The sequence below is a fragment of the Coturnix japonica genome, chromosome 1 (assembly GCF_001577835.2).
Source record: "Coturnix japonica isolate 7356 chromosome 1, Coturnix japonica 2.1, whole genome shotgun sequence".
NCBI lineage: Eukaryota > Metazoa > Chordata > Aves > Galliformes > Phasianidae > Coturnix > Coturnix japonica.
The window spans coordinates 32,595,389-32,612,594 of NC_029516.1; the positions used below are offsets into that span (position 1 = coordinate 32,595,389).

The 17,206-nt window shown below is 40.0% G+C and overlaps 1 protein-coding gene across 3 annotated transcripts in view; it reads right to left on the reverse strand.

Annotated features, from left to right (window-relative positions):
- Nucleotides 1-17,206, reverse strand: part of PTPRR (protein tyrosine phosphatase receptor type R) — a 139,004-nt gene that overhangs the window by 40,359 nt on the left and 81,439 nt on the right. For all 3 annotated transcript variants that reach the window (XM_015855940.2, XM_032443543.1, XM_015855949.2), the window contains one exon: nt 12,722-12,984. In XM_015855940.2, coding sequence (XP_015711426.1) covers nt 12,722-12,984 — 263 coding nt within the window. The remainder of the gene's footprint in view (nt 1-12,721; nt 12,985-17,206) is intronic.

A 17,206-nucleotide genomic window follows, 5' to 3' on the forward strand; every position in this document is an offset into this window, starting at 1 on the left:
AGTAAACAGTTGATGCTTCTTGCCCCCTACTTGGAGGAAGGGTTTTGGAAGTAACAAGAGCAGACTGTGCATTCTTAAAGAAGAGGATATACAGCTACTGGGAAAGAAGGCTTCCGCCCCTGTGTAGTCTCCTAGGCTGAAGAAAACTTATGGCATCACCTGGCAGCATCCTCCAGCACTCTCTGAGTCCACAGACACTGATCAGGAGCCTCAGCTATAACGTTTCAATAGCTTCTCTGGAAAGTGAAGGCGCTTCACCCTCCAAACGGTCTGATCTTATTTCCAGAGCCATAACAAGAGCAGCCCAATGCCTCTAACACTAAATTGCAAACAATTCTCAGGACCTACTCAGAGCTCAGCATGTCAAAATGAGCTACGGAAATGGTTTTGACAAGTACTTCTGGACTAAGTTTTAAGCAATCAGTATCTGGTTAGGACAGGAATGGCTCAATATCCTGTGGAGGAAAACAGCTGACATGAGAGTAGTTTCAACTTTCTCTCTTTTAATCATGCTTTCTAATGTACTGCCAATTCACTCCTGTTCTGCCCTCGATAAGGCTATGCTGCTTTGCTACGGGAACTGACTGTTCAAAAATGCAAAGCTTATACAAGCTTCCATCTTTTCCTGTAGATTATTTCAATGATCAAATTGCATTTTGTCACGCAAACTCCTCTCTCCAATAAAATTTGAATGGTAACACAAAGTTATATTTCAGGCTCATTCTCACATATACACATTTCTAGCATGGGTAAAAACTGAGTTAAATGTTCAGAAACAAAAATAAAATGAAGATGCTAATTTGTTGTGCTCATTTAAGTTGTTTATTCTGAGGACTGAATAAATGTTTTCTAATTTATGGTTAATTTGCTTTAGATGGTAGAGCTTTAATTGAATGCAGTCATGTTTATTGCTACTATTAGCTGCTTTCATTGCAGTATTATTCTGTTTCATACTGGAGGCCTCACTGCATAAGCATACAGGCTAACCTGTTTTGCCTCCAATTAATACACATGCTAATTTAAACCAAGCTACAATGAATATAAACAAAAGTAACTGAAAGAATAGGAAAACAGAAAAGAGAATGGAGAGGAAAAACATTCAATTGCTAGGGATGCAAAGATTAAACAAAGGCTCAGGTTAAAGAGTTCAGATAATGCATAAGGAAAACCAACAAGAAACGTTAAAAAAACCTCACATATTCTGTCTGCTGTATCTTTTTCTTTTCTCTTTCTTCTTCTTTCTTTCTTTCTTTCTTTCTTTTCTTTCTTCCTTTCTTTCTTTCTTTCTTTTTTCTTTCTTCTTTCTTTCTCTCTTTTCTCTCTTTTCTCTCTTTGTTTTTTTCATTCTTTTCTTTCTTCTTTCTTTCTTTCTTTCTTTCTTTCTTTCTTTCTTTCTTTCTTTCTTTCTTTCTCTCCTCCTCTCTCTCTCTCTCTTTTTTTTTTTTTTTTTTTAATGAAGAACTTAAAAATGAGCAGTTTTCTATCATTTCCAATTTAGTTCTCCTGGGTAGCTGCAGTCCAAGTGCTTCACACAGCACACACAAGGCTCACTTATTTGCTAAACACTATAGAGTGCCAAGAGGGTGTTTGCCTGCAGTGTTCAAAGAACTGCCTATCAGGCCTACCTAAGAGAAGGGATGTGATAAATGAGAATGAAGAGATAGCAGATTTGGGGGAGGTATCTTTTTTAATACTGCATACCAGCTTAGATGATTTTTGTTTTAATAAAACAAAGTAATCTCAGTAAGTCTCTTTAGCATCTTGTGTTCTATATTAATTAACCTCGCAAGAGCAATTTCCACCTCCAACCTGCTGATCCTTTAAGGAATAAAATACTCAATCCTTAAATCCAAACAAGCAAGAAAATAACCTATTAACATGTGAATGTACTGCAATATACTTTGGAGAAAACCAACCATTCTGGAAAAATAAATGGATAGAAATATTCTTCATATAAATGAGCGGAGAGAGTTCTTTATACTGTATCAGTAAGAAAAAACTATTTTTTTTGCTGTTACTTGAAAACTAATCAGTACAATAAGTTCTTTCCTGGTGCATTTGCCATTTGGGAAAGACAGGAAGGAACATCTGGGAAAAGAGGCGTTTACTACACCCTGTCAACCTTCAGATAATAAAAAAGCACATTCCTTGTTTATTTGACTTGGTCTTCATTATCTTTAAATTACTGCAAGTGTCACAGAGAAGATTTCCAAGCAGACAAATGAATTGTTAGTACACTTTGAAGAAATTACTGACTGACAGCAGTTCCTGAAGAATATAAAACCTGCAGGCCCACAGCAACAAAGCTGCGCCATCTATGGACAGTGTCCTTCGTTCCCGAAGGCAGCTGATGCAATTGCTCCATTCAGTGACACGATGGGCCAAGTATCTCAGGCTGAATGTACAGACATCCTTTTAGCTCATACCCTTTGGAAAGGACACAGTCTCCTTTCTAAAGTGATTCATGTGCATAAGCTACACTGCAAGTTGATGGGATTTAGGCTCTCAAAGACAGGAGTCAGAAATGTACACTCAGGTCTGCTATCTATTTAAGTATGTTAACATTTCTCCGTTCTCAGTATTTTCTTCATGATTCACTTCACATTTCTCCATTAGTTTCCAGCCATGCTTTCTATTGGAATGCTTGCTCAAACAAGTACATTAATGCACCAATTACCTGGATTCCTTTTGAAAATAGGGTTTAGGATATCCGCTTGGCTTTGCAATTTGAAATGGAGAAATGCTTGAATGCTTTCAAAAGACAGCTGTAAGTGTTCAGTACCATGGCTTACATTACCTTGAACTCCAGGAATTAAATACATCTTTTTAAGTTGCACTGTCAAGCTGTATAGTCCCATTAAGGCCTAAGCAGCAATTGAGAAACAGACAGGTAAGTGGCTTGGAATTTCTTTCTATAGAGCTCAGCAGGTCCTGTTGCTTGTACATGGAGACCTTGGCCATGCCTGCTGCTCATCTACATCAGAGATGTTCCTACAAATATATATATATTTGAGATATAGAGAAGGGAAACTTGTCTGTACTTGTGCCCAGAGATATAGGCACAGGTCTGAGGAAAGGCTTCCTGGATCTGCTCTTCAACATATACTACATCAATGAATTCATATATTCTGGAAACTTCAGAGGGAAATAATTATAATTTATAGTTCTCTATCAGCAAAGGATTCCTGGCCTCAAAAATCTGAGCAGCACTTTATATAAATTCACTTTAATTAATCTGAATAGAGAAGGGAAATTGGAGGGGTCTGATAAAAGCAGAGTTACTTTAAACACACAAAGAGTAATGAAATAAAGAGAAGGCAGAAGTTATATTTGAAAGAAAATAGAACTGCTTTCCTTGCCCCAGCCTCCACCCCATCTCCCTCACCCTAAATACTCAACATGTAGGGCTCCATATAATTAATGATGCAGCATTTGTCATATTAAAATATATGGAAGGGAGTGATGTAGGCATGAAGCTGGCGTACTATGTCAGATCAAAGGTTAACCTGTATCCTGTTTTCAAATAGCCACAAAGAGGAGGTGTAGGGAAAGGACACCAGCAAAGTAAGCAGGAATTTCCAATTACTTAATTAACACTGATACTTTCTGTCAGTATGCCTTCCAGCTTCTGCCTATCTGTAGCATAAGAACAACTGAAACAAAGCATTGATTGCACATCTTTGTTTCTGGTGGCTTCTCTTCCAAGATTTTCCTTCCAGACAGCAAGCTTTGCTCACTTTATAACCTCTGCAATGTCCCAGGACCACAATCTCTGTAGCATTAAGAATCTGAGCTGGGCAATAGCAAACGCTACACATGGTGACCAGAGTGGAATTTAGGCCATCCACACTGGAGAAAATCCTTGTGATAAAGCAGAAAACATTTATTTCGTTCTAATCTTATCAGCAAATTGCAAATGCATTTGCTGTAGCTGAAGGATTACCCTTGGGATTAATTACAGTACCAGCTTTCTGATTTTCACAATGCCTTCTTCTTTCACAAACCTACTATGTAGTGTGCTCTGAAGGCTAAATTCTCTTTGCAGATACCTCCACAAATCCACTGAGGCAAAACAAGCTAAGTAGGGTATGAAATGAAACAACACCATGCAAATTGGATTTACCAGCTATCCAGCACTTTGCTGCAGCCTCAATTGTTTTCCTTTATTTGTTGTAAGACCACACTGTTATGGCCACTATCAAACACAGGGAAAGGAACTGAAAGCCTTTAGACTGTACGAACATCCTCCAGTGGAATTTGCTACAACTCCGGAAGGATCTGAGACATCTCAGAGAAGAGAGATAGAGCTTCCCAAGGGACAGAGGGGCAGGCTCTGCTGCCTCCTGCTTGCACTGGCTCCAACTCTCATTGGCAGTGTGGCTTTGCAGGGAGCTGGTGTTGGCCATCCCGAAGCACTGAGACAGAATTCCCTAGAGAAATACTGTGCTTAACGACATTTTTCTGTGTGGGAATTATATACAGCACTTCCCCTTCTGATGCCTATCACATATTTGAGCAGTCATTTGAAGTTGCTGTGGTCTGTTTTGCTCCTGTTATCAAGATGCAGTATTAACATAACAGAGATAATTATAGCTACCATAAATTAATAACAACAATGTCCACTGTTTGTTAAGCATCAAAAGCACATTCTTTGACAGGGCACAAAAGGGAAGTCCCTGTTCTCATAAAGAGATATCGCTGTCATAGCTTCTTACAGATTCAATTGGCTAGAGGACAGAATAAAGAGTTCAAGAGTTTGGGTATTTTATGAAGATGCAAAACTGGTTTGCATGATTATCTTGGATTAGTCACTTAACCAATTAATGTCTCATTTGCCTTAGCATGAAAACAATAAGAGCTTCTGAAATATATTGGTCATACTACACTAAGGGTCCAAGTCAAAACAAATGGATGCATCAGCTTGGATGTGATGGAACCAAGGCAGACAGACAACTCTATCAAGAGCTGGGCTGAAATGTCAAAGTCATATGGAATCAGCTACCACCTATAGGAAATGTTTCCTGGGCTAAGCCATTCTCACAGCATACTTCAGGCATCCTCATGTAGTAGTATTGCTTCTCTGTTTCCCAAGGCTTGCATGGCTGCCTGTACACATCTACTATCTTAGGTTTAGAATTTCAGAGTTTTTTTTTTTCTTCTTCTTCTTTTTTTTAATGGAGAGTCATTTAATCTCTCTGTATATAAAGAATCTTGTACAAACAGATCCTGATATGTGACCAAGGCATTCAGGTGCTACATTAATATAAACGCTAAGAGCATTTGCCGCAAGAGCGAAGGAACAGAAATAGCGTGACCTATAGCAGTGTTATTTGAGGAAAGGTGTGTTTGCAAACAAGTGACATTTCTGCTAGCAAATGCTGTTAAGCTTTCTGTACATAGTGATTCTGACTGTGTAGGAGATCTCTGCTGAATTTCTAGGACTGGCTCTTTCCAAAAATAAGCGATGTTATTATTCAACTGCCATCATTTGCAAGTGTTCTTCTGACAAGGCACAAAAATAAAATGAATTATGACTGCAGTCAAATAAGAGAGTCATGGCCTGAAATATTAACTGTTGGCTACTATGTAAGCTGGATGCTTAGTAACTATTGTCCAGTACATGGCTTCCTGCAATTCAGAGACATACTTACTTATTTCATATTTCATTTTTTGGAGACACTTGGATGTTTTTCTTTTCTTTCTTCAGCTGGTGTTCCCTGTCTGTTCCTAATGTTTTAAATTAAAGGCAATTGAGGTAAATTCAACTTTAAGCAATCCTGCAGAGCAGCTGGACAAGAGGAATTGCACGATCAATGAGAAATACAGTGCAAAACAACAGAGAAGGTGAATATTTCTGCCTCAGTTTGAGGCATAATCCTTTTTCAAACATTACTGGGAATATTCAAGGAAACTTTATTAAAAAAGTCACCAAATGTGAAAAATAACACTTAACTGTAAATATAAAACTTTGTATATCTGGTATGGATGCTCCTTTCTGCACTGCTTGTTCATTTTCCTGAAATCAGCACCTGTGGAACCTAGTCAAGGACTTGTGAACTGCAATGCAGGTCACCCCATGCAATACAGTAGCCTGACTCTTATAATGTGTGCTCTCCTCACTCTCTTTGTCCTCAGCACCACATTTCCAAACTGCCCATAAAAAAACAGTGGTATATTTGGTTGTAAATGCCACTGATGGACACAACCTGCTAAGGGCTGAGCTATTTGGAACAATCAAGTCCAGCTAATTTGCATCCTCACTTTTCCAGCTGTCCCAGTCTGCCTACATATTAGCCTCAGTCATCATCCCTTTCTGTGATAGGTGGCTACAGAAGCAAAGCAGAGCCAAAGAAGTCAGTCACTGAAAAGCAGCAGCCTTTGGTTTATCTGTTTGGCCAAACAGTGCTTAAAAACCCAAGCCTGCTGATGGACAAGACAAAGGAATTACTCACACAGCTCAAATTACTGCATGCCCAGGGCAACAGTGACCTGTGTGATCCTAGGTCTTCAGAAGCATTTAAATATTAACATAGATATTTCCCTTCAGTTCCTTGTGCTGTGTGTTACTTTTCAAAAGATCAACTGGACGAATCACTGCAAAGCCACCAAAACTGTCTACCAGATGGCGGCCACTGATTAATTTGTCTTAACTTAAGCCAAAAAGGAAGAAAATGCGATGGGTGGAGCAGTAAAGACAAGCACAATCAACATCCGACCAAAGAGGGTTTCCTGTCACCTTGGGAACAACACTGATTGGCACTGTGGTTTCCTGTGTACAAGCTAAAACCAGTAGCAACTGGAGTAACAAGAATAAACGCAAGATAAGAGACCTGGGAATACAATAAAATTATTATAAAATTCCTGACTAAAGCTTATGGGATGGAAAAGGCAAAACCAAGCATAGGCATGGGCTGCATTCTGAACATCGTGTTTCCCTGCATCTGAGAGGACTAATAAGCGATAACAGAATTTCTTTTCTGAATAATGGTGGGCTAGTTTGCCTGAATCATCCCCTCCCAGAAATGAATGCTAAGTGCCTTCAAGAACTTTTAGCTCTTTGCAAGAGAGAAATTAAAAGGGAATGTGAGACAATTTAGAGGTGACCAAGTGGAGATGGAGCTAGGAGAGGCAATGTACCATCTACCCATGGTAACACAAAGTAATTTGCAGGAGGTGCTAGAGACACAGGGAAATAGACTGTGGGTGCATGTTTTTGGGGCTGGCACATATTTATTTGCATCTATTTCTTTAGACCATTAACTCCCAGAGACTATTGCTTCAAGGAGCTCTAACTTCAACCAAAGCACCTTCTAAAGCAGCCAGGAGTCAAACAGTTAAAGTATGGTATTTAAAAGGTCTTTGTTAGGCTGTTGCCTGAGTTCACTTCCCCTTCAGAAACGGGACAATTCACATTCCTGCCCTTTTCCTACACTGCAGATAAGCAAAGAGGTCTACAATGAACTTGGCTGAACAGACATTCGTGCAATTCAGGGGTCCAGTGTCTGCAGAAAGTTTTCAGGGAGACCTTGCACTAACAGAAATGTTACACCAGTGCATGCTGGATGTAAAGCATAGTTCTGTATCTAGTCATGAATTCACACCCTAAATGAGACCTTTTACCTCCTGGCCACTGATCAAAAGATCCTCACACCTGGATCCCATTTCATATTCCCCACCACTCAGATTAGTTTCTCTCAGTGCAGTGCAGAACCCCTGCCCTTACCCAGGCATGCTGCAGCCTTCAGCCAGCTGAGATGGCCTCAGTGGTTCCTGGGGAAGAAGGACAGTGCTGGACTGGTGGGAGACCCAAGCTGAAATGAGGGTTGCTAGAAGGACTACTCCCATCATGTGAACTTCCACACCAGATGTACACTTCTTGGTGTGCAAATCACATCAACAAAAAGCAATTAAGCAGTGCCAGAGAACAGTCCCAGGAACTGATACTTGGTAATCAGTATGGTTGAATTTCAAACCTTGCCCTTGGCTTGCTTTTAGCCTTTGCCAACAAAACTGCTCCAAAGCAATTAATTACCTGGCATTGTTTGGGAATGAGCATGTGCACCAACCATTCCTGCTAGGCAGCCAGCATCCAGGCCCCTCCCTTTGAGAAGTAAAGGGAGCTTGGCAGCATGGACACTGACTAACCTCTTCGACTGGCCTCAGTGCTGATAAATGCTTCTGGATGTATGAATTTGTTAGACCATCTTACACAGCTGGATAGCATGTAGTTAAAGAGGTCTGCCGAATTCTTAGAGAAATGCTTTTTTCTTAGGTCCTTCTGTAATGTTCTCTTTACTCTCTAGAAATATCATGCACCGACAACAGCACATAGTTTCCTCACTGCTCTTCAGATTCAGGGCATCTTCTTGCTGCACCCTTCCCGATGCACATGTGGGCCCGACAGCCTGTACCCAGCACAGGAGGTCTGTGCAGTGTGTCCAAAGCACTCTGGTGAACTGGCGGCAGAGGCAAAGGGCTGGAGTACAAGCATTCTACCTCCCACCTCAAACTCCCTTTACTGGTCCTTGGTGCTTTCCAAATTCCTTTTAATAGGAGATCAGTGTAAAATCATTCTCCAGCTTTTACTTTTGTGTTGGCAGATAGCTGAGCTTTGAACAATTGCACTGACATTTTCCTGAAAACAATCCTAGGATTTAAATTAAGAACGCAGAAAGCATATTCAGCTCCACACAATAGGGTAAATTTATCCTCCAAATCTATGCAAACTTAGTATATTTCAGCCAGGAAATTCAAGGCCCCTTCCTGTAAATATATTAAGTTCCCATGCCTGTGTCATAAAATACAGAATCTGGCATGTTTACAGTCCTCAGACTGCAAGGTGCTACCGTCTGTGTATTGCTTTAAATGATTATTCACAATAGCCGGTTTTATACAAAGATAGCAGATCGGCAATGCCGTAATTATATTTGCAGCACCAACAGAGCTCTGTGATTTAAATATCAGAACAGAAACAGAGAGAATTGTTGGAATTTCCTCTAATCTATTAGAGATTTGGTTGAACAGTGATACCCTGAGATGCAGATGCCTATGTAAATGAAATGAAGAGTACATCAGGTTTTTTACCCTGTTTCCTACACATCTTACTAAGTTGATTGAGGGTGACTGTTTTGCATGCAGTGGCATTAATATAACTAATCATTTTAACAGATACTGCTTTTCTAACATCAGGAGAATAAATATCACAGTTAGTACTTGACATCCATGGTATTTATCAGCTGGATGGCAACTGGTAGGGAGCAAAAATTGTATATGATGTGACCTGAACAATAGTTCAGCTTTTGTAGCTGTGCAGAATAACTACAAAGGTCACTCTGAAAGTAATGCCTCATATTTCCATGAAAACTACAGCAGATACAAAGAGCACAATAACACAATTTGATAGAGCAAGTTTCCGGCTACAATAAAGCCCCTATTTTCCAATATAGCCAGCACCAACAGCCATGCATTTTGTTGCCAGAAATCAATAAGAACCTGCATGCCATACTTGTCAAAACCTGCACCAGAAGAGGTGAGCCAAAGTTTCATAGCTGCTACGACAGCTTCATTGCTAGGAAAACGTTGCCCATGCAGCCCAACTTTCATTGTGCTTATATCCATTCTTTGGTCTCCACAAACATTCAGCAAATGTCAAAGAATGTCAATTGCTGTGATTTTTTCCACATGGAGGAATTCAGTTTCACACCTTTGCATCACACGCACTCCCATGTCAGATACCATTCTCTCAGACTGCCCCTCTGCTGCCATCTGTCACACAGCAACAAAATGTAACACAGTATTGGTGGGAAGTTTCAGCCTCTACTGCTATACCACCAAAATCCATCTGTTACGGACCAATGTAATAAAATAGGAGGCAATACTTTTGGAGCAGCCTTCGTATGAGAACAACTATCAGTATTAACATAGGAATTTAAATCCAAGTCCTTACAGTCCACAAATTCTCTGCACAGGTGTCAAACAGAAGATGTTTCTGAGGAAGGATCCCAAGGGAAGGTAGAGAACAACCACTGTTCTTATTTCTTCTGTGCACGGACATGAGTACCTGTTGATAATACATTCCTGATTCAAATATTATCTTTCTGCCTGTTCCATGGACTAGTATGGGCTATCTCAGCACACTGTTGGTATTTTAAGTTATTTAAAACTGTTCTGCTTTTCTTTTCTGTCAGAATATGTGTCTTTCTTATATAGTAAGGAAGCAGAGGTAAATTAGCTTTGCAAGACACACTATTTTAACCTACCTTTCATTATACATACAAGTAGCTATTCTTATTGTACGTCTATAGAGTATTTGTTTGAACTGGAGAACTGTCAACTCATGGGCATCTTCTGGATGATAAGGGACATCTCACTGTTTCCAGCCTGCACCATGGGTTTTTACAGTACTGCTCTGCTTTGTAGGGAGAAGCAGCACCATGTAAAGATCTCTCATAATCAAGGCTCAAGCCAAGATTCAGCACTATCTGTTAGGTTTGTGGGATGTCATAATTGACATTGGTCAAGCCTTACTCTGCTGGAAAAAGAAAAATATGTATATATATACATACACATAGACACACACACATATGCAGTCAGATCTACAGCCAAAGCTGGACTAAAAAATGCTTGCCAATCCATCACCAGCTATTCAGAATATACTGGTTTCCAGTTTCTGAACCTGGGAGGGGGCAACCTGGATATAAGTACAGACTGGGGGATGAGAGGCCGTAGAGCAGTCCCTCAGAAAGGGACAGAACCATAGAATCACAGAATGCATTAGGTTGGAAGGAACCTTAAAGACCATTCAGTTCCAATGGTGACAGTGACAGTGCCCAAGGGGATGGCACAGCCCCAGGCTGCCAGAGTTCAAGGAGTGTCTGAATACTGTTCTCAGACATAGGGCTGGGTTTGAGTTGGACTCAGTGACCTTTGTGGGTCCCTTTCAATTCGGGATATTCTGTTCTGTGGGTGTATGGACCCCCTGGGGACCCGCAGCGCGCAGCTCTGCAGGGAACGCAAAGCTATACGCAGGTGGCACGGCACGGCACGGCACGGCTCGGCTCGGCTCGGCTCGGCACAGCACAGCACAGCACAGCACAGCGCAGCACAGCGCAGCACAGCACAGCACAGCACAGCATCCTCCCTCCCGCTCTAGATGTCGCTCTTCCCCCGGCAAAGCCCAGCGCCTCTCTACAGCCGCTCGCAGCCCGGCCCCGTGTCTGGACCCTGGCAACCTCAGGACAGAATCTCGGTGATGGGCTGTGAATCTGACTGAGAACCAGATCCCGCTGCTTATTTCAGAGGACAATAATATAACCTACTTCCTGTAGTTTTCTCTCTCACATCCCACACTATGTGCTTTATAACTAGGATCTGGAATCCTACATATAAATGAGAGTTGGAACGAGAGCAAGTATCAAAACTGATTCGCTTGCTTCCCCCATTCCTTATTTTGCGATATGACTACAGTTTTTATGACAGATTTGCCTTTCAGCATCTTTTACTTGTGTAAACTCAGCATGGTTCATACAGCCATTGATAAAATCTGTCACTGAAATCCCACTGTTCCAAGTGAATCAGAATTATGGCTCAGCTCCGAGAGTCCTCAAAGGGAATGCTCCCCTTGGTCTGCCTTTCCATTCAGATCTTCCCACCACATTTGTGTAGTGTCCTTTCATTTATCTCCTGTGCCGGGGCAGAAGAGTTCAGTTGCATGGCTGTATGCTACATTAGTTATTCAGAGCACGGATGCCTTATGAAAGTGGCCTGCAGCCATGAGGCAAGGAATTATATAGGTTTCTAACAGAGGAGAGACAGATGTCAGTGTGCATTCTCCTGTTGGAAGAATAACTACTTTTATAAAAAGAAAACTGGCCCAATATTTAAAAGGTAGAATGAGTTTTGTGTGCAATGTCTGGTGCACGAGGATTTTTAAGGAGCTCATCACAAGGGTTGCTTTCATTACTAATCACTTCTCCTTTTTCGTAATGCCTGAAGACCTTAGGCTGTATCCCTATCATGAGAGAAAACTGATGTTAAAGTGATAGTAGAAACACTTTACAAGACCGGTAAACATATTTAGTTGCAGTATTTCTCCTTCCAAAGTTTCCCACATATTAGGAGTTCCCTAACAATGTGAATGCCCTTTGCTGACAAAAGACAAGCATCTGCTCCGCCCTCTGCCAGGATCTCCAAGATCAAAACAGGCAAAGTAAAGGGAAAAAGAAAACAGTGATTTGAGGCAATTGTTGGAAAGGGAAGAAACAAAATAACAAAAGGAGTTATAGTACTACAGTTAATCCCAGCTCAAACTTCTGGTTCATTGCACGTGTGAATAGGAAATGAGGGAATACCATAAGATAGACACTAACACACCAAAATCTCACATCTAAGATGTCTGCAAGATGACTCCTCCAGTCCACAGTCAGAGGAGACATAGGCAATCGTAGAATCATAGAATGGCCTGGGTTGAAAAGGACCACAATGACCATCAAGTTTCAGCCCCTCCGCCATGTGCAAGGTCGCCAACTGCTAGATCAGGCTGCCCAGAGCCACATCCAGGCTGGCCTTGAATGCCTCCAGGGATGGGGCATCCACAACTTCTCTGGGCAACCTGTTGCAGTGCATCACCACCCTCTGAATGAAAAACTTCTTCTTAAAATCAAACAACAGAAATAGTATGACAAAACAGAATAAATTCTAAATGTGCTGGGCACCATCCTACCTTTCCTGAAGCCCCACAGATTTCATTCTGAAAGGAGATGGACTGGCACACGGGGGAGGTTTGAGCTCAGGAACACATTGGCCTTGAGGGTCCACTACCACGTTGACAACCTTTGGAGCCTGTTCAGGCTGGACCATGCTGTTGGTGGTCTTATATTCAGATCGAGATGTCTGCAGGGGAAGTGGTGAGAGGTGGATCTCTTGCTTCTTTTCCTTCTCTTGTCTCAGTGACAACTGGATTTTCTCCTTTAATCTATACAGAACCTATTGGAACAGAGAGGAAAGTCCAATCCTGATTTGCTGGTAAATAAGGTAAGGAAGGAACCACAAATACAGTAAGACTGCTAAATGTAGCTTTAATTCCTAGAAAGTAAGCCACAACTTATGCTGCATGGAATTTCTCACAGCAGGATAAATATTTTCATTACATAAACCACAGAGCATACACGTGGGCGGCAGAGATTTTAACAGTTCTTGTTGTGAGCCAGTAATTATTTCTAACAACAGCAGTTAAATTATTACAGGGACAAATAACACCAAATGAAAAATAGTCACAAAAACCTGTTTGAAGAAGGAAACATAGTTAATAGAGTAACTGTAGAAAAATGTATAAGGATTTTATCACAAGAGGGACAACGGTGCAGAATAAAATAGATGCTTAAAGTTGAGCAGAGTAAATTTACCAGCCCACTTACCACTACCACCAGGGTAGGGTTCTACTGCCCTAAAATCCTCCTCAATATCCTAGGGATGTTCCTCAAAATCCTCATGGAAACATTACCTATTCTATAATAAATCTGAACAGACACATAGTTTATGAAGCTATTTAGGGATCAGTGACCATCCAGAAATGTGTTTTACAATTACCAATCCACTGATATATCTCAGTGTATACATGCAGAACAGTTTTTCAGAAAGTTGTACTGATCTTCCATTGAGCTCCTTGCTGATGTTCTCAAACAAAGGCTTGGCAAGGGCTGGCAGATAGCAAGGGCTCAGTTCTGTTACTCCAAAGGAGCCTGTGTTACACTGGTGTAACAGGCCTCATCTCTTGAAGGGAACATCAAAAATATGATCTGAGCTATGTTTGTTCCACTTTCAAAATGCTCCTAAGAGCCATGAAACTTCAGACAATTACCAGTGCATCTTCTGTGACAGTCACACTGCTACAAGTATTGTGTGTGGTAATGGGTGAAAGGTGCTCACACAGCTCTTTGAAAGTGCTTGCACATACTCGTATACTTTCTACTCTGCTTGCAAAGCCATAAAAACTGAGCCTCAACCAAATCAATTTTTCTGCTGCATTTTTCGATGCCTGTTTCCCTGCTAGCACTGCATGGAGATCTATCATTCCAAAGGAAGACTGGATATATCTGACGAGTTTGTTTTTTCAAGGATTAGCATTAGAGGTTTAGCTGGGAACTGACCTAATGTCATTAGCAATACACCCGCTAAACAAGGTTTAGCTGCATAAACCATCTGTTGATTCTGAAGAGTTTAGAATTAAATTGCACAGATAAACTCTCTTGGCAACAATTTTGCAGAAAAACAGTCCTGCTAGGAAGCAAGGACAAAAGTATCAGGAAAGATAAAATGGGGATTTGAAATATTTTAACCCTTCACCCCAGTGATCACTTTGGCCTCATTTGTTTCTGGAAACCACAAACATAAAGATAAGACATTCACTGTCATGACAATGTTAACCATACCTTCTTGTATCTGATGTGCTTAAACATAGTTTAAAAAGCTGAGTAACTACATGTGATCCTCAGTGGTGTGAACCAATTACTTTTTAAACGAATACCAGATAAAAGTAAGAAAAAAATGACAATGGCCAAAAAGGCAGAGATCAATCCAGTTACCACACTCTGAAAAGTAAACTTAGCTGCATTATTTCAAGTTACTACAATCATTCCTGTCAGTATGGGTGGAAACAGATATGAAGGCTTTAACTGGGAGAACAGATGTTGTATTGATACTTCAGAAGACTCATTATATAGATGATAAAGAAGCACAGAGCAATAGAACAACATGAAGTACTGTTTTCCAGGACATGCACAGAAGGTCAACTTTTCCTTTTTCATGTATTAGATCTAGGGTTCAAAGCCAGCTTCGATGGGAATTAGCTCCTTTTCTTTGTGTGTGTGTCTTCTGACTCAGCTTATGTGGAAGAATGATGGGGTGCTGACACCGTGATAATAACTCTTCATTTCTGTTCAGTGTTCTACAAAGGAAAGCTGATGTGATAGCTTGGCCAGTACCTCCAAGATACCCACTCAAACTGCCAGTGAAACTCCATTTTCCATCTTCAGAGAGAAATGGGAAATCACAAGGAGAGAAGTAGGTCGGTGGGATGAAGTCCTTGGCAACTGTTATGTGGAACACCAATACAAAAACTCATCTGCCTAGAGATATTTAGGGTGCCCAGAACTGAATAGCAAAACCTCACCAAAACCAAGGAAATTAAGATAGTTCACTCTAATTAAAAGTGTTCTCTAACAAGTACTTATCAACATGCACATGTGGCTATGTGCACATCTCTGCATGAGCCAGGCTGATGTGCGTATGTATGCGAGAAGAAAGCCAACCAAAAAAATTCCCCTTCAGCTCTAGGGAAAGGATAAAATGAAGTGTTAGTCATATTGTATAATTATAATGTATTATTACTGCAAGGTATTTGAATACCTTGATTTGAATGCACTATAAAAGGTTTTACTGAAACAGAATAAAAGAATTCAGGCAGTCCAGAAATAGTTTACATACAAAAATGCTATTTTTGAGTCAGCTTAGACTCTACTGTGGTACGATTAAACTACGTATCTTTAAACTAGTAAAAATAAATAAATAAAAATGCTGGAGTTGGTGGGTTGATATTAGTCAGATGCAGATATCCCGTATTTTAAATGCTTCCAAAAGGCCTGAAACCAGTTTGTGAATCCTGAAACTTGTGACCTTAAAAACAAATGAAAAAATGGATATTGAAACGTTGGTCTTTTTGTAATTCAGTATTCTTTTTGAAGGAATTCCAAAATACAATCATGAAGTTGAAAAATACTCCTAATTTAAGTAATAATCTCCCCAGAGCATCAAATAACCGTTCATAATTTATAAGACACTGGAGCCAGTAATAAAAACTTAGACTCCAGCATTTGTTGACAAGACAAAATTCATATCTTTCAATATTTTAAATGAAAAAAATAATCCTACTTTCTGATTTTTTTTGAAGTGCAAAGAACCACATCATTTAGAAAACCACTTTATAACAATAAAGTATTTCATAAATTGTAAATGATACTTCCAGACCATTCAAAACAGTTACATATATATTAATATAACCTCATATATAAATACATGCAAACACATTGGTTTATCAAAATAAGCAAAATTAGTAAGAAAAAGCAATAGCAAACAATTTAATTCACTGCCAAACATTGCACTGTTTAGTGATAGCTCAGTTATTCCTCTATGTGAATAAAAAAATAGAGTCCTATTTCACACACAGGAGCAGTGAAGTTGTTATTCCTACTTAATGCTTTACTAAGCACGGTTTATAAATGATACACAATGTTCCTGGCAGAAGCAAGCCAAGCCCTGGTTGTTCCTACTGGTGAAGGCAGCAGGAGCTGGGTGTTGGTCTCCATATCTAATGCATTCCTTCCTACTCCATGCATTAAAGGATGCTTACAAGTCACCAGCACACATACCTAAGCTTTCTGCTTTGGGATCCTTCTACCAAAAAACCATCTTGCATTCTGTTTCTCCAAAGTAAAAATCTGGAGTAAAAGTAAGTACTTCTAGAGTTACCTTGCTATCTTGGAGTGAGATGGCATAGAGAAATGAAGATGACTAGGAAGTAGAAATTATGAAAAAGAACAATTTTTGCAGGAGACTTTGTAAGTTTGAATAATATTTTGTTATAAATTTGAACATTTAAACCTTCAGATAAAATGTTCCTTCTAAGGTTATAAGTGGGAAATCTGCCTAGATTAAATTAAACATTGAACATGCCTGCAAACAAAATAATTAAGACTCCAAGGTACTATGAATTCATGAATGCTGAGAATTTCCACGGGATTCAGTAAACCATATGTTTATGCACCATGGGAGACATACACTATGTGAAATGTAACATAGGAGAAACGCAGAATGTCATGGGAAAGTGGATGGCGGTCAAGCCTTGTTCCTAGTGTGCATGACCTTCTCATACCTCACATTTAGCACTGTAAATACTTCCAACAACCAGAAACATGGCCACCAAACTCACAGTGAAATGTCTCTGTTGTTCAAGAGCACTATCACTACTTTATGTATTTATCTGTTACTTCAGTTTAGAATATTTATATTCAATATATGAACACAGACTCACGCTTTCTCTCTTCCTAATAGCTGAACACTGCTAACAGTATATGATCATAGTATTATTTTTTTCCATAATCTATTAACTGGAACAGTAGGCTAACACAGCTTCAGTGATCTGGGACCTTAG